This window comes from Zootoca vivipara, chromosome 10 (assembly GCF_963506605.1).
Source record: "Zootoca vivipara chromosome 10, rZooViv1.1, whole genome shotgun sequence".
Classification (NCBI taxonomy): Eukaryota; Metazoa; Chordata; class Lepidosauria; order Squamata; family Lacertidae; genus Zootoca; species Zootoca vivipara.
Window position 1 is genome coordinate 5,301,101 of NC_083285.1, and position 24,442 is coordinate 5,325,542.

The 24,442-nt window shown below is 41.4% G+C and overlaps 1 protein-coding gene across 17 annotated transcripts in view; it reads left to right on the plus strand.

The window, feature by feature from the left end:
• Positions 1-24,442, plus strand: part of MAGI2 (membrane associated guanylate kinase, WW and PDZ domain containing 2) — a 587,732-nt gene that overhangs the window by 306,679 nt on the left and 256,611 nt on the right. For all 17 annotated transcript variants that reach the window (XM_060279499.1, XM_060279498.1, XM_060279503.1 and 14 more), the window contains one exon: positions 11,468-11,587. In XM_060279499.1, coding sequence (XP_060135482.1) covers positions 11,468-11,587 — 120 coding nt within the window. The remainder of the gene's footprint in view (positions 1-11,467; positions 11,588-24,442) is intronic.

Below are 24,442 nucleotides of genomic sequence, written 5' to 3' on the forward strand. Positions count from 1 at the left end.
GCGGACCACTTGTGGTGGAGGCACACTAAAAAGGGCCTCAGAAGATTATCTCAGGCCTACATTTATCAAGGTACTTGGAAGTACTCCTTCAAATTAGTGAGTCTTCTAAGTTGGTGCTGTTGTTGTTTATTCAATTTATATACAGTGGTACCTCAGTTTAAGTACACAATTGGTTCCGGAAATCTGTACTTAACCTGAAACGTACTTAACCTGAAGCGAACTTTCCCACTGAAAGTAATGGAAATTGGATTAATCCATTCCAGACTGTCCGTGGAGTACTCAACCTGAAGCGTACTTAACCTGAAGTATGAATGTAATTGGTTCTGGAAGTCTGTACTTAACCTGAAGCGTACTTAACCTGAAGCGAACTTTCCCATTAAAAGTAATGGAAAGTGGATTAATCCGTTCCAGATGGGTCCGCGGAGTACTTAAACTGAAAGTACTCAAACCAAAGCGTACTTAAACCGAGGTATGACTGTACTGCCCTTTATCAGAAGATCCCAGGGTGGTGTAGAACATTAAAAACACATTGCAGAACATCAATGATAAAAACACAGAAAAAGATATAAAAAGGCTAAGGAAATTGCTATTTTATTATTTCAAAATTAATGGTGATAAAATAATAGCTTGGGTCATGTTCATTCAAATTGTTACACTTACAGGGATATGTTTTTCTTTAAAAGCACCATTTGGAGGTAAATTGAGGTATAGGAGGTATTTGCTCTTAATTGAAGAGAATCATATGCTAGTACACCCATTCATGAGTATACATTTTCAGCTTTATATGAAGATGGAAAAGGTGAGCTAATAACCTAAACATGCACTAAGCAGACATGAGCCTAGTTATGACTTACCATTAACTGGCCTGATTCACACTTAATGCTCAAGAGAGAGAGAGAGAAAGAAAGAAAGAAAGAAAGAAAGAAAGAAAGAAAGAAAGAAAGAAAGAAAGAAAGAAAGAAAGAAAGAAAGAAAGAAAAGAGTACTGGCTGAGAAGAAGACAAGAAGAAGAGTTTGGATTTGATATCCCGCTTTATCACTACCCGAAGTAGTTTCAAAGCGGCTAACATTCTCCTTTCCCTTCCTCTCCCACAACAAACACTCTGTGAAGTGAGTGGGGCTGAGAGACTTCAGAGAAGTGTGACCACTCTTAACCACTACGCCACACTGGCTGAATGTCCATGTAAACCTCTTGAATGAATAGTATATTTACTTTTTTTATAAAAAAAAGACTGTGATATTCATCCTAACTAGAAATGTCTGAATTTGCAAAAAATAAAAATAAATGAAATCTTAACAGAAGCCTTTGAGGCTTACAATGAGAATCATTTCTCACCTTTTGCAGCCTGTGAATTGGATTTGAAACAGAGCCCTGAGACTAAAATTGGGAGTTTTTCTGAGCCACTGAACTACATCTGATTGTTGATGATTAGAACCTAATTGATCCAAAACTGGGTTAGCCAAATGACATCTCACGGATATAGCTGCAACCATGTTTCTGATAAGCTGCTTGTGAGGTAAATGGTGTTGAGGTAATTGAGGAAGCTCCTGGCTGGTTCCTCAACTATATTTTTTTGAAGGGAATGTGAGGAACCTAAGAGAGGGGAGCAGTTTTACCTAAATAACTTCAACTGTCATTATCTACGTTAAAGCACATGAGTTGCAGTCCTTTACTAAACAGCTTAAGCTAAAGTGGCTCAATTCGAGTCAAAGTGCTTCAGCTGCAGGAGTCAGCAAACTTTTTCTGCAAGGGGCTGGTCCACTGTGCCTCAGACCTTGTGGAGGGCCGGACAATATTTTGAAGGAAAAAATGAACGAATTCCTACAGGTATGCCCCACAAATAACCCAGAGATGCATTTTAAATAAATGCATTTACTCATGTAAAAACACACTGATTCCCGGACCGTCCGCGGGCCGGATTGAGAAGGCGATTGAGCCGGATCTGGCCCCCGGGCCTTAGTTTGCCTACCCATGAGCTAGAATATGCTTTTGCCCTGGTTCCTGGTTCTTTGCTTTTTGTTTTGTCCTTTCCAAAGAAGGTGACTGGGGAGACCAAGCCAAAGGACAAAGAAATCCTATGAATGCAGAGCAGCTTAGTGTCTCTCAGAAGAAGAAAATGTTGGACTTGTAATCTGCTGCCACACTGCATAACAAGATAAAACTCATGCTTTAAACAGAAATGTCTATAGGTAGTTGGGTTGGGATGAGCATAACAAATATGACACCAATACCTTTTTTATGTAGATTATTTGTTGTTTGTACAGGTGCATTGCTACATGGCAGAAGTTATATCCTGCTCTCAATGAGTAATATCCCTTTTTATTATTAGCTTGTTTTGCAAATGCTGCTTTTGCCCTTTAAACATTCTTCAGTGCTAAGAACATATTCAGCTTAACTGAATGGGTAATGCAGGCATCCCCAAACTTCGGCCCTCCAGATGTTTTGGACTACAATTCCCATCTTCCCCGACCACTGGTCCTGTTAGCTAGGGATCATGGGAGTTGTACACCAAAACATCTGGAGGGCTGCAGTTTGGGGATGCCTGTGGTAATGTATCAAACAGCCACAAGTAATCCTAGAATCCACACCCTGAGATCAGGAGCTCCCTATGTCATCAGGAGCATGCAAAGTCACAAAAGACACACTTCCTTTAGAAGTTGAGGTAAAGTACTCAACTTCTAAAGAGAGCTTTTAGTTCTGCAAGAATCAGGAGAACTCTTGACACACAAGATGTTTATAGATGTTGATCTTGACATATTTTAGTAATGAAACCATGCGATGTAATTCCATAATGCAACAGGCCCTTCATTTGCCTCATTACTGAATGCAAGCAGTCAGATGGCCAGCATATAGATAATAATAAAATAATACTTAGTAGTAGTAGTAGTAGTAGTGTAACTTATGCCTTGAGTACCTTCTAAGCTGCTTCTTACCCTACTTTTTGGACAGCGCTGGGGCCACTGTTGCCTCCCAACCTTCATTGCAGTGCAGCATGTCTCTGTTTTTCCTGTGGAGAGTAAAGAAACCTCTTTCCTGTCTGTCTCTTGCAATCTCTAATATCCAACTTTTTTGTAATGCTTTTAAAATATATTACTGAAAAGGGACCCACTTTATGAAAGGATCTTTGGGCACCTGTAAATTCAATTAAAGGAAGCTCTGTCTTTTACAGATGGTTGCTATTAGCTTCTCTGAATCACGCGCATTATACTTTCTTTTGAAATGGCAATTTGCAGATTGAATTTCTACCAAACATCACTTCTCTTCTTTTCATCTTTAACGGAGGAGTCTCAAGCCTTTAAACCCCAAGCCTCCTCTGTTGCTCTTAAATATTGAAAATCACACAATTACCCCAAAACTATGTAGAGCACATTTTAATGTTCTTCTGCAATGTAAAAAGCTGTATTCATTTCATTCCTATATACAAACATACTGTTACAAATACATACCAACATACATGTACACACATGACAATAATCTTCTATGCTTGATTTAACTCAATGAATTCACTTCACACCTCTTACTGTTAAGGTTCTTTACCCTGTGAATATTATTATTAACATCTTGAAAAGCCTTCTTGGCAAAGATAATGGAATAAAGATGTTTTATGGGTTAGGAACAGAGCTAAGAATGAGCTTCTTTGTAGATGGGTTTAATCTTCGGTCAGGACTACTCTTGAAAGTAGATTCATTGTAGGTGGAATTGGGAGTTTGCCAACTGCACAAAGATGACTCAATTAACACTTTGATTGCTAGTCTGAAAGTCATGGCGTTTGATCTAAAAACCATAAATGGAAAGCAAATCACTACTAGCATTCCACACTAACAGAACTGTTCAGTTTGTGAAGGTCCTTTATGTATGTATTACAGAAGTTCTCGTCTTTCAGTTCCACTGTTTTCATGTATTTCAGTGCAAGGTATAAAACAGTCTTTCACATGCCCTCCACATTTCAAAGGGCACTATTGGATCAAACCTGTGCTATAGGGTCATGAAAATGCCCAGCAGATCAGTTCTGGGACTGACTTGCATTGTTACCATATGAGGATACCACCTTAGCTGCCTGAAGTGGAGCAAAGCTAAGCCATACCAGTCTGCACCAGTTGCAGATTGGAACAATATAGAAGCAGGGAATTGTAGAGCTGGAAGAGACCCCGAGGGTCATCTAGTACAACCCACTGCAATGCAGGATTCTCACTTAAAGCATCCATGGCAGATAACAAGATTCCTAGCAAACAAATAAGCATAGGAAGTGACTGCTCTTAAAGAAGCCTGCTTTAGACCTTTTGGATTGGAACTGCTATTGGACAGTTACCCATGCTGCCTTTGAGGGGAAGTGGTGGAGACTAGGGCTGGGCGATATGTGGTTTTCAACATCATGATGTATCACCAGCTAAACATTGCAATATACCAATATATCATGATGTCTGAAATAAGGATGGCTGGCTTCCTTATTTCAGACAGAGGGCCTTCTCGGTAGTGGCACCCACCCTGTGGAACGCCCTCCCAGCAGATGTCAAGGCAATAAGCAACTATTTTACTTTTAGAAGACAACTGAAGGCAGCCCTGTTTAGGGAAGTTTTTAATGTTTGATGCTGTACTGTTTTTAATATTTGGTTGTAAGCCACCCAGAGTGGCTGGGGAAACCCAGCCAGATGGGCGGGGTATAAATAATAAATTGTTGTTGTTGTTGTTGTTGTTTTTTCCTGCATTGTGTTTTTTTGCCAGTTCCTGCTCTTGTGATTTGCTTCCCCCTGCATGAGGCAGGCGAGAGCTGAACTGGCAGAGTTAATAGGGGCTGCAGGAACCAAGAGAGGCATTGGCTGGCTTCACGGTTTCCCCCACATTGTGATTTTTGCATAGCACACACACGAACACACACATCATGATTCACAATATATTGTCAGGTCAAAAATTATGAAACCAATATCACAGTATGGACTTCAAACTGGTTTAGTGTGGCAGCACCAACACTTTCAGCCTATTGACTTCAGGCAGGCATCTTCACTGTATTCCTTTTGGTGCCTGCTGAAGAAATTCTTATTTAGACAAGGCTACTCAAGGGTTGTGGGAGTTTGAATTTGTTTTAGCCTATTTTATTGCAGTTTTAACCTTCTGTGTGTTTTTAATCATGGTTGCAAAATGTTTAATGATAATTTTTTTGTTTTATCTTTTTTTGCAACTGCATCGAGGTTTTATCTCCAATCAAGTGGCATATAAATATAAATACTGTAAATAAATAAATAAATGTTGTACCAAATGTTGTACCATTGGTCCAGCTAGCTGAGGACTGTGCATGCTGCATAGGGTTTCAGGCACAGGTTTTCCCCAGCTGCCTGGGACAGGATCTCATGGAGACATTTACAGTGGTACCTCTACTTACGAATTTAATGCATTCCAAACGTACATTCGTAAGTCGAAAAAAAATGTAAGTCGAATCCCATAGGAATGCATTGGGAGAAAAAAATCGTAAGTAGAAGCAACCCTATCTAAAAATTTGTGATGGTGTATCTGTATCCATTACATGCACATCACGCAATGTAGCAACAATGTAGCCCCCTCCCTTTTTCATTGTAACTCTCAGCTAGGGAAGGATTTCTAAACTTTTATGGTGTTGTCTTTTACTCTCTTACTCAGAGCCAGTATCATAAACCCCTTGGAGCTTCCTGCCTTGTAATACATGTAAAGTCAGTTTCCTTGAAAATAATGTTCACTGTTTGTGCCATCTGGGAGTTTCGAAGAACAAGACAAATGCAGAATACCTCTGTTTTATGTTCCTCTGACAGAGATGAGTAGAAGTTCTCAAGCAGTTTTATTGCTTATGGCAATATTATCCCTATATAAAGTAGCAAAGCAAGCAAGCAAAAAAAAAAAGCTCATTAAATATTGTTGAGGTTTGCTATGGCAAGGTGTATTCAAGGTCATATTAAGGTTGCATCTGATGTTTATTAAAGATTAGCAATCCAATTCTGCAGGAGCCCTCTGGCTATATTAAGGCATGATAAGCCTTGCATACATCTGGCAGTAACAAGCTGTTTCAACTGCAGAACATGCATTCACTCCAGGTACGTGTCCAGCAAAACCAAAGAGCATCATATACTGAGAAGATCTTCCTTGCAGTCCTTCTTGCTATAAATAGAACAATAAAGATGTACCTTTTCCTAAGGATTTTCTTCACTTTAATAGTTTATTTTTCTGTGCTTGGAAACGACACTGAAGGCCTCTCCGTATGATCAGTCAAAAAGCATGCTCCAACCTTATTTTAGGCTTCTTCACAGTGTGCTCTGCTTGCTTAAGGGAATCGGACTGAAGGGCCATCAGTATGCCAGTGAAACCCATGACATCTCAATCAGGACAGGCATTTCTGGTGCGGGGCTGTTGCCTGGAGGTAGTAATGGGCTAGGTGTGAGCCACTAAATTGAAACTGAATCCAGACAACATAGAGATATTGTGTGTTGCAGGCTTGCAAGTCTGAGAAATGCATAGATGACTGGTTCTAGATGGTGTTGCACTCCCCCCCCCGGGGGGGGATGACCACTACATAGCTTGGTGTTATTCATTGATCCAGCATTGCCACTTGACACTTACGTGCCATTGGTGGCAAAAAGTGCCTATTTCTAGTGATGGGCCTTTCTGGATAGCGGTAGTCTAGCTACTACGGTCTATGTCTTGCAACCACCAGATTGGACTAGTACTGTATCTCAATGTAGGACTACCCTTGAAGACTGTTTGGAGGCTTCAACCAAAGCAGAACACAAAGTGCTAATGGGCACCATTGGCCAGGCTCATATTAAAGCAGTCCTTAAATATCCACTGGTTGACAGCATGCTTCCAAATCCAATTCAGTTTGTTGGAGCTGTGCTACTGGAGCTGCCCCCTTTTTCAAGCAGTCACAACACAGAAATCATGAGGGCTGTGTATTTTATCCCACGCATTGACTGCCGTGAGTTACAGATTCAAAAGGGGGGGGGGCTCTGCATATCTCACCGTGGCATTTTATGAACCTAGCAGTGCCCCTACACAATTGCAGGAGCAGTGATGCTACCAGCTGTTTGAATCAGTTTTGATGGGGAAATTTGTGGCCTGTGCACAAACAAAAATATATGCATTATGCAAGGAACAGCTTATGCATAAACTTGAGAAGCTCTACCATATTTTCCCTTTGACATCTCACTGCTGCATAGAACCATGCCTGCTAAGAAAGGGAAACCCCCCCCCCCAAAAAAATGCATTTCATTTTCTAATAATCACTAACAGTATTCACATGAGAGACATAGCAAATGTTCAGAGGTAGCTAATACATTTGCATAAGTAAATGAGTGTGCAAGAACCAAAATCTTCACTTCCAGCAGACATTATCAAAGTGCTGTCAGTACTGACAAAGATAGTAAGACACAGACTATTTCATGTGCAAAGACCACAAAGTAAATTGTATTTGTTGCACCGAATGCAGGGCACTTGGCTGAATTCATTTGTTCAGCAACGCTACTCATATTTTAAAAACCAATACAAATGGTTGTATTTCAGTAAAACTACCGGTAGGTAAAACTTCTTCTTGCATAAACAAGAAGAATGTCTGGAGGTTGGTTGTAAACCCTCTTTTCCTACTTTTAGTTTATCATGTGCTGGCTGGGAATTGGCATATTTCCTGTCTGAAGGATTGCATCCTCTACTCCAGGGGTCAGCTGTGGGCCAGTCCACTGTCCCTCAGACCATGTGGTGGGCCAGACTATATTTTGAGGGGGGAAATGAACGAATTCCTATGGCCCACAAATAACCCAGAGATGCATTTTAAATAAAATGACACATTCTACTCATGTAAAAAAACACCAGGCAGACCCCACAAACAACCCAGAGATGCATTTTAAATAAAACGACACATTCTACTCATGTAAAAACACGCTGATTCCCAGACCGTCCATGGGCCGAATTGAGAAGGCAATTGGGCCGCATCCGGCCCACGGGCCTTAGGTTGCCTACCCCTGCTCTACTCCCACATTCTAAATGCCTTAGAAACAACTAAGAAACAAAAGGCGTATAAATTATACAGCTCTCCCATGTGGATGGCTTTCAGCTTCCCATCTGCCACGCAGAGAGCCCAGAGATTGTCATGGTGTCAGCAAATTGAGCATATAATTCAAACTAGTTGGGAGTATATCCCAAACAAACAAATTCCAAGTGTCAGGGGGAAAAGGAAGTACTTTGAGGACAAAGTAACCCCTCAGGCTTGGAAAACTGCAGTACTCCGCCTGACCTCCTAGCAACTGTGGTGGTGGTGGGGGGGGGGGTCCTGAGGAATAAGGTCATCAGCTGCAGATATCTTGCCCCCAAATGATTTGAGCCTAAACAGTAATTGGATGTTATGTTATGACCCGGGGGGGGGGGGCTTAGAGCAATGATAACATGTTCAACATACCAATATAGCTCTTGCACGCCATGTCAGCCTAGAATTCTTTATTTAGCCAAGTGGGCAGGGAAGTATTGCTGCTTGTAGATCAGAGAAGATATACAGCTATTTTTAAATGTAAAGGGGTATGCCAATTTAAGTACATCAAAGTTAGTTTAAACAGTTTAGCTTGGTTTGATTGATTTAAAGCATTTTTACTTTGTGGCTTATATGAGATCAATAACATACCATTCAAGACAGTCCCTGCCCTGAGGTTTAAGGGGAAAAGGAAGGAGGGATGACAACTCAAGCACCAGTTCTTGAAACAATGCGGAACTTATGACCTGTGGGGTCTTTTTTATTTTATCATGTCTTTCCCCCTTTTCTTCCAAGTTCTGCACTGGCTAGAAGGAGGAGGAAACAGCTGGTTGCGAAGTTCCATTCTAGATTGGCATGGGCATACGGTAGCTAGGGGGCAGCTGCCACCTAATTCAATACAAATCAATACAAATCTGCGGTTCTGCCTCCCTAACAAAAGCCTAACCCCCCCCCCCCCGTGACTCTGCCCAGGTAGATTGGGAGGTAGGGAGGCTTTAGCCCTTTGCCCCCATTGTGGGCCCAGTGTAGATCAGACCTCTCACACCTGCGGTTTCCATTTCCAGAAAAGATCCATTGAAACAAATGAACCCAAATACATGCAGACATTGTCAAAAGCTATCAAGGTCCCAGATGTAGGGATGGGAGAGAAATTTAATGACGACCTACCTATTTTGTGCTTCCCAATAAAATGCACATATGCTTTGAAATGGGCAGTTCTGTCTGTATGTATGAGCGAAAGTTTCGCCTTTGTGCTCCATTGTGTTTGTCTACTAAGGGCATTGCGTGAGGTTTCTGACCCCACCTGCTCCTGGAGTTACCACCCAGTTGTTGTAGCACTCAGGCTGAAATGCGGTTGGACTCTCAGCAGCGTGCTGCTTGCCCCTGCAATTGAGGGGGCCGAGGCAACATCATGTGCACATGCCCTGGGGCATGCTGATGTCACTCATGGACACTGCGTGATGTGCTGGCATGTCATGTGCATGCTTCACGGCTTCTGCATGTGGCATGAGCATGCCACGCGTCACGCACGAGAGAGGGAAGCGCATTGTGCGGCGTGCATGCGCAATTGCCACAGAATTTTGAGGGGGCTAGGCTCCCTCCTTGAAATTTTTTGGGGGCCCTCAGTCTCCTGCCCCCCCAAACATGGCGACCCTGATCAGCAGACAGACTGTGCTGCATGTTTATAGAGGTGTGCTTGCGCCTGCTAGGCTCTCCTTGCATATTTGTAAATAAAATAAATATAACACCGATGGGTATGTCTTGAGGGTGTGCTCTTCGAAAGGCAAATAGATCCTTATTGTGTTATCCCTGAAACTAACCAGTTGGAGAAATTGGGACAGGATAACTCTTTTCTAAAGCACATGGGTAATAATGGCCCTTTGTAATTCACTTGGGTTTTTATTGTGTTGTAGCCGACCTGGAACCACACTTGCCTTTAATTGCTGTGAGTAGCTACAGCAACATCAGGGTTATGAAGTGCTTTCACAAAAGATGCAAATTACATGTTGAGAGACAGAGAGCGAGAGAGCGAGAGAGACTTGATTTTTGAATAGCAATTGCTTTTCAGCATCAAATGTGGCAGCATTATAAATAGTACGGTGTCACTTAGTGCAGAATAATGAAGACAGACTGTTGCATTCTTTGTCAAAATTGTCACACTCATGGTGCCATCAGGTTTTTCAGCCAGCGAAGTTGAGGAATTGGCCTTATCATGGCACAGCTAGTAGACAATCCCAAGTAGTCCAAAAGTGCTTGCTGATATAATGACAGCAAATGGTTTCACTGCTCAGTTAATGGAAGAGATAGCCCCACCCCCAAAGCCATCTAAGTAGACTAGTAGTGTGATCTGAGGAAAGGGGGATTCTGATGACAAAGGTTCCATTAAACTGAATGGGGGTGAGCTGGGACTGGCAGAATATGACAAAGCTTAGGTTTTAAATTTACACACCAGTCACAGCTGCAAGTGAATTGGGGATCTGGGAAGCATTTTGTTATACATCATGTCCTCATGCTATCTTCCTCGAAAATGCTTTTGGAGCATGCATGTGATAACATGGTATCCCATAAACCAGGCATCCCCAAACTGCGGCCCTCCAGATGTTCTGGCTTACAACTCCCATGATCCCTAGCTAACAAGACCAGTGGTCGGGGAAGATGGGAATTGTAGTCCAAAACATCTGGAGGGCTGAAGTTTGGGGATGCCTGCCATAAACCATTGTGGGAGTCACATTCAGGGATGATTCTTGGTTCTTTCCCATTTGAAATGGAACTAGGGGAGATTAGGCCCCCAGTGGGGCTAACTTAAGCTAAGAACAGAGAAAATGGGAGAAGAGCAGCAGCAGGAGGAAAGACAGGATGGAGGAGATGCCTCGTGTACCCACGACACTGATTTAACTCAGACGGCTGGTGCAGCCTGAATCGAAGCTGGTGAAGCTGCCCAATGGAATGATTCAGTGCTTTTTTTCTAGAAAAATATGTGCCGGTACTCACCATGAAATTGTTGCAGTAAGTGCCACACTTTCTAACAACAACAAAAGAGGTGTTGGTACTGTGTACCCTTGAGTACTCCCTGAAAAAAAACCCAGCACTTCCTGAGACCAAGAGGGCTCATAACTCTGACTCACTGTCAAGCCAGTCTCCAAAAGGATAGGGTGAAGCAAAGTGATGTAACAGGGAGGGATGTCCATAACTCTGACCAATAAACAGTACAAAAGCTCCAACTTCATCTTATATGGAGTTCATGAGTAGAACCAGTGGAGGGCAGGAGTTTTGACATACCCCTCTTCCTGCCGGAAGCCATGTCCACTGTCGGCAATATGCACACCTATATGTGAAGCTCTGCAGTCTGCAGCAAATAAATATTGTAGTTAACGACCTGTACTTTTTAAGAAACCATACAATAAACCAAACCTAAGATAAGTTTTTCAGATATCAGATGCCCATTAAGGTGCATAATAGCAGTTTGTGTTTTCTTTCCTTCAAATTAGGCACTACAAGGCCTCATAAGGAGGGGGAGGTCCCTGGTGTGGATTATATCTTCATCACTGTTGAAGATTTTATGGAACTAGAGAAAAGTGGTGCTCTCTTGGAAAGCGGGACATATGAAGGTAAGCTGCGTTCTTTAATTGCAAAATCTGCTTTATGTTTTCATTATGTTTTCCTCCATTTTCTGGAATTACATTAGGACATCCCATTAGATTGTATCATAGCACCCATTATCTTAAATTTATGAGCAGCCAGATGGTAGTTGTGAAAGTATTCCCCCCCCATGAAATATCTAAATGCAAATGGGCTCGATTTAATTGGAATTCATGTCAGTTAAGGGGAAGGGAGAATAAAAAGTGAAAGCTAAACCACTCAGCACTTAGCAAAGTTAAGGCATTAAACAATTTTTTTCATTTAATTAATGAAATAAGGTATAATAGAATACATACAAAAAAGACAGAGTTAATGTCCTTGGGCAATAATTCACAAATATTAATAAATTAAAGCTGAGTCAAAAGGATTCCACAAGGTCAGAAAATCAAGGGAGTTAACACCTTTATATTTGTATCTGAACATTTGGGTGATATTCAGGATGGGGCCTGAGGCCATCTGCACTAAAGGGGGTGGGGGTGGTGACATGTGTTCAGTTGTGCTGTGTTCTGAACACAGCAACCAGAGTCAGGCCAGTGTCCATTTGGTTGTCTACTCTTCATTTGAGATTCTTGAACATCATCATGCTTCATAATTGTTTGAGATTGTCATTACACCAAATACCTGAGCCTAACTTGCAAATGCTTCAAGCCAAGCACTGCTCATTGCAGTGCAGAGAGGGTGAATGAAAATGCTAGATTGAGGTGGACAGTTCTACACACACACACACACACACACACACACACACACACACACAGCTGCACGGTACCCATACATTATTGATGTTCTTGCAGATAATTGTGTAAACTGAAAGCTGAATCAGCAATTTTAAAACTGATGTCATGCAGATTTTTGTAAAACTTTTTTTAAAAAAAAAAAGAAATAAAAATCTTAGAACCTTAACTACATGGCAAGTAGATATGGAATTTCTGCAATGGGATTTAAAAATATCTGCTTGAGAAGTGACAAGCTGGCAGCTTAATGATACCTCTAGGGTTACTGTTGATTCACCTCATGTCAAACTTGTTCAAGATAAAAAAAATGTGTGAAATGGAAGTATGTTGAATAATACTGGAAGAGGAATGGAATGGAAATGTGTAAAAAAAACCCACAAAAAACACCATAGAAACTTGTAAACAACATGTTTCTTATAGTACATAAATGTGGTACCACATTATATCATGTCTTTGGTCTTTTTTGACTGCTTATCCCTAGATATTATAGGATTGCAAGCTGTGCATTAAAAACAGGTACATTCTGTGGAAGTCTAATATATTGGGTGATTTCATCTGTCTGTGAAGGAACAGTGCAGGGCTCAGGCTTATAATATAAAATCATATTGTTTTTGCTATCTAGGAACTTATTTTTCCCCACCAGCAGCTGGGACTGGAACTAATAGTCCCAGTATCTCCATCAGGAAAATGACATTGGAGGCACCATTCCCACCAAGGACATGGTTCCAGGCAACGCCATTTACCCACTGGCGATGCTGCAACTGGTACTTTCAGTCCTGGTCTCTGACAAAATAAACACATGTATAAGACATTCTACTGCAGAGGTGGGGGGACTGTTTTTAGCTTGATGACTGGATCTGGAAGTGGCCCACAACGCATGAGCCATTTTTGGCAGAGGGTAGGCCCAGCCACCTGCTATCATATCAGAAGTGATTGGCGCTGATGGCAAGCCCCACTTTATCTGTGGGCAAGTGCAGTGTGGATTCAAACCATGCCAGCAAACAGACATTTTTCCTTAACAGACTGGCAAAGCTGTCTAACAGTGCTGGTCTGCAGCAGAAAAATTGCCCCTTTGAAGGCATAGTTTTGAGTCCAAACTGCATCTGCAAATGGACAGTTTCAGACGGGGCGTGCAGTTTCAGCTCCAATCTGCTCTTGGATGCTTTCAGCAAGACCAAGGGACAATCAGGAGCACACTTTAAGCTCCCAATGGTTCATTTTCAGACATCAGGCGTGGGGCAGGTGGGTGTAGTTTGGGGGAAATGACCTCACAGACCAAATTCAGACCCCTGCCGGCCAAATTGGGCCCATGGACTGGAGGTTTGCCACCACTGTTCTGCTGGGAGCAGCTGCAGCTGCTACCTCTGCCTTTCCCTTAGGCCAAAATGAGTTTCTTCTCATTGGAGAAGGGTGAGGTGCTGGTGGGTCACAGCAAGTAGGGCTGTGTTTACCCAGTTATGGGGCTGTCATACGTCCAGATTTCCCAGGATTTCAAAGGCAGAATTGACATCTGGGGAGGATTTTCGAAAGGTGGCGCTTTGTCCTGGACCTTAGGCAAGTCAATTGAAAAACCACGTTATTTTGGTGCTCTTCCTAAATTTTGGGGTCTTCCCAACAGTTTTTAGGGTGTCCTGTTTTTTACTTTTTGAAGTAAAAACCCTACATAAAAGAACCTTGCTTACCCCAGTCTTCCTCATAAACATTCAGATACAGGGCTCTCTTATGTAAGAACCTTCCCTTCATTGTTTGTAATATTTCTAGTGACGGCTGCAGTGAGAGACTAAAGTGCCATCACTTTTATATTATACCAAAACTGGTTGCAGTGTTTAACCGACAAATATTTCAAGTATATTTATTGACAAATACATCCAGAGGCTTAAAGGAACATATTACTAACATTATTTCTGTCAAGCTAACCTACCATTTAATTGTAGGATGTGGTATCTTCCAATGAAAGTTCTTGAAGGCACATATCAAGCTAAGAAAGTTTGGACCTGAATAGCGCTTGATTGCAAAACCACCTTGGAACCGTATATGGCCTAAATGCCAAAAAAACACATTACAGTGTGTTGTATAATCTTACTTAGACAAATGCTTCTGTGCTCCAAAGCATGATCCTTGGGAGGGGATAATTTGCAAATGAAAATTAGAATGAGAGGCTTTCCCCAGCAAAGAATATAGGCATGTTTCCCAGCAAAGGTCATATTTACCTCCTAGGCATGGAGTTTAAGGGGAACAAAATTTCCTTGCCCTGTCCCCTTCTTCCCTCCTTGAGGATGCTTAGCTATCAGATTAATACTACATTCCCTTTCAGTGTAGAGTGTAGCTTTAACTTGAGCTATCGGAGGAAGAACAGTGTTGATATAGCAAATAAATAAATAAAGCTGCTGTTTTATGGGGGGGGGAGAATTTGGATTTGCCATCAAGACATGTCAAACCCTTTGGGGGAAATGGTCAGTGTCAAGAGACTTTCTTTATTGCCACTGGCAAATAGACACCTGACTCAGCTCACTGAAGTCATTGAAAAGTTCCTTCTTCATTTACCTCCATCTTCCTCCTTTCACTTTTGTGACAGCCACAATTTTTTTTGGGGGGGGGGGAGGCGAGCAAGGAATTTTTTTTTTGCCTATAGGAATCTGTCAAACATATGTCATCTGATCTGATTCATCTGCCAGTTGATCCTACTGTTTCTTCTCCTTTGTGTCGAGGCAGTGTTCAAACCCAGCTAATGTTTAAGTGTTGTGTGGTACCGGCTGCATTTCTTATGTGGGAAACAAAGCTCTGTTTCCAAATACAGCAATATTGGTCTTTACAGAAGCTGGGAGAAATGAGTGGCATCCCACTATAGCATCCATGTCAGTATCCCTGTTAAATAATTCAAGATGATATTGACTGGGACCTATATATGTTGCCCCGCCTTGGGGAATGTTAACATTAACCTGTTTCTTGCCAAGTATGTTATAGAGTATTAAATTTGCAGTATCTTCCATAGCAGATCTTCATCAGCATTTTTGACTGGCTTCTCAAAGCCTTGCTCTTTCAAGGAGGAAGGCCAACCGTCACTGTTTTCCACCCAGCGCACACCCATAATTCAGACACACATGGTTTTCTTCCACTGAAGTGCTTTGTTCAAGGTGCTCTTGCAATTCAGATGTCAAACAAATAAATAAATGCTACAGACATATCAATGAAGTGAAAATAATGTTGCGAGGCATACTATAATTTCAGGGTGGGATGATGCAGGTCCAGCTTGTAGACACAGGGTATGATTTTACACAGAAAGCAGATCCTTTTAAGTTTCTCCCTCAAATCAACTTTACCTATTTGTTTACCTGGACCTATTTGTCTGCACTTTGGCAGGTTTCTCACCCAGGGGACACCTCTCTTAGGTTTAGGTCTACAGTTTTCTGATATCTGCTGCCAAAAAGTTACAAACGTTTCCTTTTTTTAAAAAAACAAAACACCATATTTTAGAGGTGCTGAGCACAAAATCCCCTGGACCCAATTGCCTGTATTTTTTAAAAAATCATATTAGCATAAATGGGGGAGCAAATCACTATGCCATCTCCAAGTCCTATGTAGGTTTTTTTTTGCCCTCAGGGTTCCATCTTAAACCTGTGCTTAACCTTATTCAAGAAAAATGATTGAGAACTTGAAGTAGTTAACAGGAGTTGGATCATTCCCATTATAATTTTCTGTATCTTCAGCACTTACGGCAGCCATAGCAGCAACACTATGTAATCAGTTATTTGTTCAGTATGCAGTCGTGTGCTGTACTGAAAAATGAAATTAACTTTTAATTATCCTTTCCTCTGTTTCCCCCCCTCTCTCAAGAGATAACTTTGTCAATCTTGTTTGTATTATCAAACTGTGAAGGTGACTTTCACCGGTATCTTGCATGCATTTCTAAACTTCTGCAGTTTAGAGATGATTTGACAGATGGTTCTCAAACCTGCCTGAGGTGAATTTTACCTACTGTATAAATATTGATTGCCTTAATAATTGGCATTCTGTATCTCAGCATCTTAACAAGATATTTTTCTCTAACAAGCTTTGTGGCAAGGGAAAATCTTGATTCAATTAGAGCAGTATTGACATATTCCCTAAAAGAGAAATGTAATGTCATCACTCCTATGAGTGAATTGCTACTCAAACGTATGCAGGGGCCATAGCTGCCAAGTTCCGGCCTGAGAAATAAGGGACTGGACCGGAAGTAGCAGACCGGAAGTAGCGCTGCCGCCATTTTGGAACTGGGCGGAGCATGCTCAGAAGCTACTTTTGGATGCTGCTCTGCCCTGTTCCAAAATTGCTGCCGCACCAGAGGTTGCGCTGCAGCCATTTTGGAACTGGGCAAAGCAGCATCAAAAGTCGCTTCTGAGCATGCTCCACCCAGTTTCAAAATGGCTGCCGCGCCAGAATAAACCGGGAAAAAACAAAAAAATCAGTTTTTTCGGCTGGGAACAGCTGGAAAAACAGGGGTTTCCCGGGGAATACGGGAGACTTGGCAGCTATGGCAGGGGCTGCTGGACTGAAGTTCTTTCTGCAGGAGGTCCCGTGGAGTATATGAAAGCTTCACAAGAGCACCATGGCTATTTTTGCACAGCTCCAGTTCATTTTTGCGGCACCTAAGCAGGGGAAGTTATTGAAAAGCAATTGTATTCATTTTCACTAGAGCACATCAGTATGTGCTTCAAGAAGAAATCCCCTGACATTGATCCTGGGTTTAATTATAAATGGTGTACCGGTAATTGGATTATAAATTGAGATAAAACAATGTGCAGTATGTATTTCATTTATGGATACAGCTATTTTCTGTGGTGTTTGGCTGGAAGAGGAAAAAAGGTCTGACTTTAGTTACTCGTTTTTAATTGGATCAGGGTATTATTGCATTAGTTTGTAAAACTGATGATCAGAGTTGCAGAGCCAAGTGTAATGATGCCTTTTATTGGATCAACTAGTCATCTAAAATATTGCATATAAGCTTTCAATGGCACATTCTTCGTTAGGCAGCGATGTGCAGAACAAAAATAGAATGTAGAAGCTGATTTCACATATTATTATTCTCACACAACCGTGCCCTGGGGAGTGTGTCTCACTATTCCTAGAATTCACCATCCAGAGAGGTATGCACGCCAGTTCTATACACAAATTGAATTTTCTTTCTTTTTTAAATATTGTTTATCCCCTTCTTCACCTTAAACAACAACAACACACTGATCTGGATTTTGAATTGGTAGGGTTCAGGGTGGGAGCTGCAGTATAGAAAACAAAACAGCACACTCCTGGGTTATGAGTGGATCTATCGAGCTCAATTCCATTGAGTCTGCCAAATGAATGATTTCGTTAGTATCAATTCACAGATCATAGGGAAGCCCAGCATGGCTTCATCAGCAACTAGTTTCCCCCTCAGAAATACACTTTAAAAAGTGAGTGAAGGATGACGGGTGAGTGCTTTAAATACCTGAAGGAGCATATGCTGGCAAGTTTTCCTGTATTCCTTTGAGAAATTCTTCTTCAGATCTCTTTCACACCTTGGCTGGCAGCTGCAGGCCAGCTGATACCACTCAGGGGATCAGATCTTACCAAGAGGGCCACAGTTGTCGACCCTCTAAAGAATGGCATATAACACAGAGAGAGAGATTTGCTAAAAGTGTAATTTAATCCAAAATCCTGTTGTAATGTGGAAGGCATCTGCTCAGACTAAATATGCTGTAGGAATTATGAGGGATAGCATGTGAACTTTCTTGAGAGGGAGGAGGTCACAGCTCTAGGCAGTCAAATGCAAAATACAAGGCAACTTGAGAGGGTTCTCTTCAGGTGAAATTTCTGTAGGGATTTCAAGGTATATTTATAGCACTGAATTGCTGTAGTATAGGTCAATTCTGAACCACTCAGACGACATAGACTACTAAAACTATATTTCAGTGGCTCCTCCAAGTGACTAGGAAGAGCAGTGCTTTATGCACACCCAAATGATAAATATGAAACAAGATTTGTAAAGGCCATGAAATTTTTACACATTGTTGTAATAGAAAAGTCTGGGCTGAATACATTTAGTCCAGGTCTTTGAGGCTTACTCATATTTAGTCTTGGGAGCTGTTCTGGTTATTGAATTTATGATTGTGTGTTTTAATTTGTAGTTATTGGAAGGCATCTTATGGGTTTTTAATTGGATTTTCTTTTAAGTTATGAAGCACATTGGGATTGCTATGAAAGGTGGCATTATATAAAAGTGGTTTTTTAAATAAAAAAAGTAAAGTACATAAATAAATAAATACAGTAACTAATCTAATACACCTCAATGAGTGTTAGTGAGAGCTGAACTCTTGAAAATGTTTATTTTCTTACATTAGGTAGCTTTGTAAGATAAATAACTATTATATCAGCAATGAGATGGGTTTGGGCAATTTCTAAGTGAAGAAAAAGAGATGAAATGGGGGGGGCACATATAAACTCACTCCAGAAAATATTTTTTGATTGGATGTTTAGGTTTTACACTTCTCTTTTCACAGTTACAATTTACAACTGCCATGGAAGTTCTCCAATTTTGCAAGACTTGATAATTGGGCTCAGAGAGGTCAGTGAGACACAGTTCTCCCTGGTTTCATACATTTTTTTTTTTACCTCAGCTCAGTTTTATGTCAAACATAATTCTGCTGAAAAATTTGAAGGCAGCATTATGACACATCTTATATTATGTTCCTGTAGTTGGTGCTTGAATGTCTTAATTTGCCAGCACCCATGGAAAGATGGAAATATAGGAGTTCTTAACATTTCCGGGTTTTTACAGGGGTTTCCAAGGGTTTTGAGGGTGTTTGCAGGCTTTTTCTATGTTGTTCCCAATATATGTGATTTCACTTAAACTTGTGGTGCCTCAGAACGTAACCCCCACGTAAATGGGGAGTTGCCCTTATTGTGTTTGATCTCTGTTCTGTTCTGGACCTTTACTATGTACAGTATAAAGTTTTGAAACTGTGTTAGATTGTATTTGATTTCTATTTTCTGTATTTGAGGTTCTTTTGAACAAAAAGCCATTAAGGAATTATGTGGAATGTGTTTCACGGAGTGACAGTTTTATTCAGTCAGAGGACGATTGTCAGCAACTATATGTCCTCATCCTTTCATTTAGGTTTGAATGAGGGAAGATATATATCTTACTGTGAGCTGAAAATTGATCCAACTATATGGTAGCGCAACAATCAGATCACAGCTTCACAAAACTGCTAGCTGTAATGATCATTGAATTTGCTGCTATTTTTTTTTTATTTTGTGAGCCAGCCCAGAGGAAGAGTCAAGTACAGGAGGAGGGTATTACAGATTAGATCAAATTCTTTTGAAAAAGATTTTTTAGAGCCAGAAGAACAAGCCCTAGAAGGACAATTTACTGTAACACTTCATGTCTTATAGTACTACCACACTCTGAGACTAATGTGCCATATTTAGCATTTTTTTCAGACCCTCCAAGTATCCCTATTTTCCAGGGACATCCCTGATTTAGAGAAGCCACCCTGGTTTCTGATTTGATCCCGGAATGTCCCACTTTTTTTTTAGGACATCCCTATTTTCATTGAATAAATATTGGAGGGTATGGTGTAATCCAACCCCCGAGCAGTCTGAAGGCAATCCTGTATAGGGAAGGGTTTTTTTAAAATGTTTAATGTTTTATCATGTTTTTGTATATGGTGGAAGCTGCCCAGAGTGGCTGGGGCAACCCAGTAAGATGTGTGGGGTATAAATAGTAAAATTATCATTATGGAAGGGAACACACCTATTTTCATCGGAGAAATGGTGGAGGGTATGTTTTTTGTTTCAATTCATTGTTTTAAGGTAGAGTATTAACTAGGCCATTTTTAAAAGTAGAAGTGTGTATATTACATCACACACAACAAATTGTGCAGATGTATTCTTCAGTTAAGCATATTGGCACTTAATTTGTTATTATTCATTTGCTGTTTGCCAGAAATGTGGAGCTCATTTGGCATTTGTTAGAATTGGCCCAAACCACACATTTTTTTCCCTTTACACACATGGCTAACCATACACAGAGGTCCATATAGTTTGGCTTCGTGATGGAAGTCATTCTCGCAAGGATAATGTGTGAAGCAGACCATAGTCAGTTTCACAGTTCTCTAAAACTCTGAGCATGTAACTTTTCTAAAGGTCTTCACCTAGTCTTAATTTAAAATGGGGTCAGTTTGTCGAGAAGGTGCCTTTCTGGGGCCTTTTAGGAAGGTCTCCTGCAGACTTGAGAACTCACTGGCTCCTTGTCTGCACTCATCTTCCTCAAGGAGCTCTGTCAATTCTGGCAGTAGCAATTTTATCAGTGATATGGGGCAGAAAATGACTCCCAGCCTGAAAAAAGATTAAAGGATAATGTCCTACGGGAATCATTCATATTTCAGAACGTTTCTTCAGAGTTTTATCTTACATATACAGAATCTTTGTTAGCAATATTTACTTTAACAGAACAGTGCTTGTAAATCATATTTTAAAATATTGTGTTTACTGGCATGATAGCTTATAACTGCTCGAGATGTTGCTTTTGAAATGTGGCACTCTGATTAGATAAGGGAGATCAGCAAAAGAAACTACATTACCTAGTCCTAGAAAGTGAATTTCACAGAAACTATTTTATTATTCACAAACATCCTCACTGGTTCCCCACCCACCACCCCAGTTTCATTATTAAGTTGTACAGCAGTCCCCAACCCAATTTCCACTCGTTGCTTTCTACAACTTCCTATCAGTTGGCATTGTTTATTTAGACTTTAACAACAGTACTTGAAGTGCAGTGCATCAAACAATAATTTCCTCGCATTCATTGCTTCATTTCTAGGTAAGTTGACTCTAACTTGTGTGTTTCTGTTTTGCAATAATCACCTGCCTGCTCACCTGGAAGTGAATATAGGGACAGGAAAACCTGTCCAGGGTTTCCAATAGAAGTATATCCTATAACCACCTGAAGATTTGAGGGTCTGAACATAAGACCTTCTGCTCACAAGAGACAGGCTCTATCACTGAGCTACAGCCCAAGTAAGCCATGCAATCCTGCAGCCTGTCAGGCTTTGTGAATGTACCCTACTATCCCTGCAGGTAGAACTGCAAGACTCTGAAAAGCCAAGCTATGGGCTCAGAAGAAATCACAGTTGTCCTATGACTATAAATTTAGGCAGGGGCACTTGTAATAAGCATCGTTCGTCTTTGTGGCAGAGCATGTAAACATAAATGCATAAAAAATAGCTTGCTTTATGGCTTGATGCCTGTGATCCTAGGATAATTCCTTACTATACAGATGTTCATACAGGTACCATTGGCATTTCCTTCTCCTAAATGAGGGCAGAATTGTTCCCTGGTCCGAGACAACTGCTGCCAGAACATTTCCTCTGTTTATGTGCCATATGAACCCTTTATCACGTGACATAAACATACCCTACTCACATGATTGGGTGACCAACTCACACCCAATCAGCTATCTCTGGACGTAAAACAGATTTGACCAGCCAAGTACATTACTTGTTGGTGTAACCTCTGGAAGCATGTTTATGTGTAGGGCTCAGCTGAAATGGCCCCATACTGTTATCATTGGACTTCTAATCAGAAACAAAAAGGACTCTTGTTTCAGCAATTTCTCCAGCAATTTCTTCTCATATTTTTATGAAATAGCTGAAATTGTATTTTGTCCATTGATTAGCTGGATCGCACATGTGACGTGCACAGGAAGTATTGCCCTCGCTTTAAATTGGCTTCACCCAATCCCTATTGGCTGGCATCCATCCATCTGGCATCCATCAGGGGCGAAGTTGCATTTCAGATCATCTCCTGTGTTCTGAAAACACGGTTTGGGGTTGGTTTACATTAAAATGCAAAGCGAAAAAATTTCTTCCTTATCCCTCGTAGGCATGATGTGATCTCGGATTGGCTTGAGGAGTGATGAAACAAAGAATAACAACAGCTGCCAATGCAGCAGGGGGTTGGAGGAAATGGCTGTGAACAGTAGCAAGCAGCCATGAAAGATATATGTTGGAAAGGATTTTTCATAGAGTTCTCCCCACTCATCCCATCTGAAAATTCTACTTTTAAGCCAAGAAGCAAACTTGAGGAAGCATTCAGTTCAGATGTTGTGGTCTGAAACATAGGATGCAAAGTGCTTCCATAAACAACAATACTCTCCACACCCAGATTTGCTGAAGCTATAAAATTGTTCACTGCAGCCTCCATTTTCTGCATTGCAATGAATGTTAAAGGAATTCTGCAAAGGTTGAGATTTGTTGGCATCTCTCTATGTTTAGAGACAATGGAGTGTCTCCAGGGGTGAAGTCAAGCCGCTGCGTTAGTGACCAAAGTTACCATGATGGGGTGCAAGCCTAGGCAGTGGGTATGGAAGTCTTGGGCTACCCAGATGATAAGACCCCCTTCTTGGCCTCACTGGTGTGGTCCATATGAAAGCAGAGCAATGCTTTTGGCAGGGCCGGCCCTACGGCCAGGCTGGGTGGTGCAGGGCGCCACGGTGCCGGCCCACCAGGGGGGTGCATCGCAGCTGGGGCCCTCCCGCCCACCTGCTCTTCCGCGCAGCAGTCAGCGCCCTCGGGCAGTAGCGCTGCGCGCTGAGCCCGCCCACCCGTCATGCAGCAGCGGGCCTTGGCAGCTGCGCTGCACCTGCCCACGCCGCCCGTCGCATTGGAAACGGGGCGGGGGGCGCCGGAGGGATCCGGCGCACCAGGGCGCCAGAGGTGCTTAAGACAGCCCTGGCTTTTGGCACCAGCTTGGCTGCAGGAGTTGCTGGGAAGGAGGCGTACAAGGCACCATCCAGAGTCTTCCGTCTCCTAGATGGGCTACTTTCCAAGGTTGATGAGCCCCATCTGCCCCTTATGATAAGTGCTCGTATAATGGCAGCAATCCACAGATGAATCTACAGCATAATGCTCCTAAATACTTATAAATGATTGTGACATACCCCTTTTCCTATAGTATTGGCTTTCAACCAAATGGTAAACGAATAATTCACTGTAATGTCTGCCCAACTAGTATTTTCATCTTCCATGTAATTAAGCATTCTTCTTCTCAGGACTATATGCTTACATAAACTTTGAAATGTAAGCCACTAAACTGGAGAGTGATATCTGTGTTCACTGTCTGCTAAGCACTTTCTTTATCTCTGTTCAGAAAGACAAGTATTTCAAAGAGAAAAAGAAGGGTTGAAGCCCAAAGTCTATTTTTGAATCAGAGGTTGATTTGTTTCAAGTATTTTTATACCACCTTTGGGTATAAAACGATAAGCATATTCAAAAATATAGGCCGCCTATGAAGTATTTGTTTTTCAGGATGTGGTTACAGGCAAATATCTGTGGAAAAACCTGAGGGCTTTTGTCTCCTTCCATACACTGAAATTTTAAATTCCCTGTTTGTTTCGCAGCTAACTGGAGGGCTAGGTAGAAAAGAGGATAGGATGGATGGTGCAGAAGAGGGAAGGTATAGTTTGTATGACAACAGGTATAGCTCTCTTCTACCTGACTCTTAAAGGTCCTTGAGCTTTGTACACCTACAACTAACAGATGGAGGGCACTGTGCGTTTTATTCTTAAAAACTATAGCAGATGTGTGGCCAAGCTCACATCTATACATATTCAACAGTTGTGTCCTTTCTGTCAAGAAAGACCCTTGGATCTCCTCATCACTATCTTGCCTGAAATATTGCTTGTCAAAGTTGTTATATATCAATAGATACTGTAAAAAAAAACAACCCATAACCTTTCTACGATATAGAACTTCTTCAAATGAATCTCAAAACAGTATACCAAAGACTAACAAATTTTGCCGCCACCCCTCCCAACAGTTGCACTTAATTGCCAAATTCCTTCAAACAAAAAAGGGTTTTATAGTGATACTTCTTTTTCGTTGTTGTTGTTGTTGTTGTTGTTGTTGTTGTTGTTGTTGTTTTTAAAGGAAGTATAGCATGCTCTTATTAAATCTCTAGGGCATGAAGGGCAAGTACTACTGAGAGCTCCAAAACCACAAAGTCATCAGGATTCTTTGAAAAGTTAAATTGGCTAATCTCTTCCATTATGCATAAATCCATTAGAGTTTAGCTGCCTTT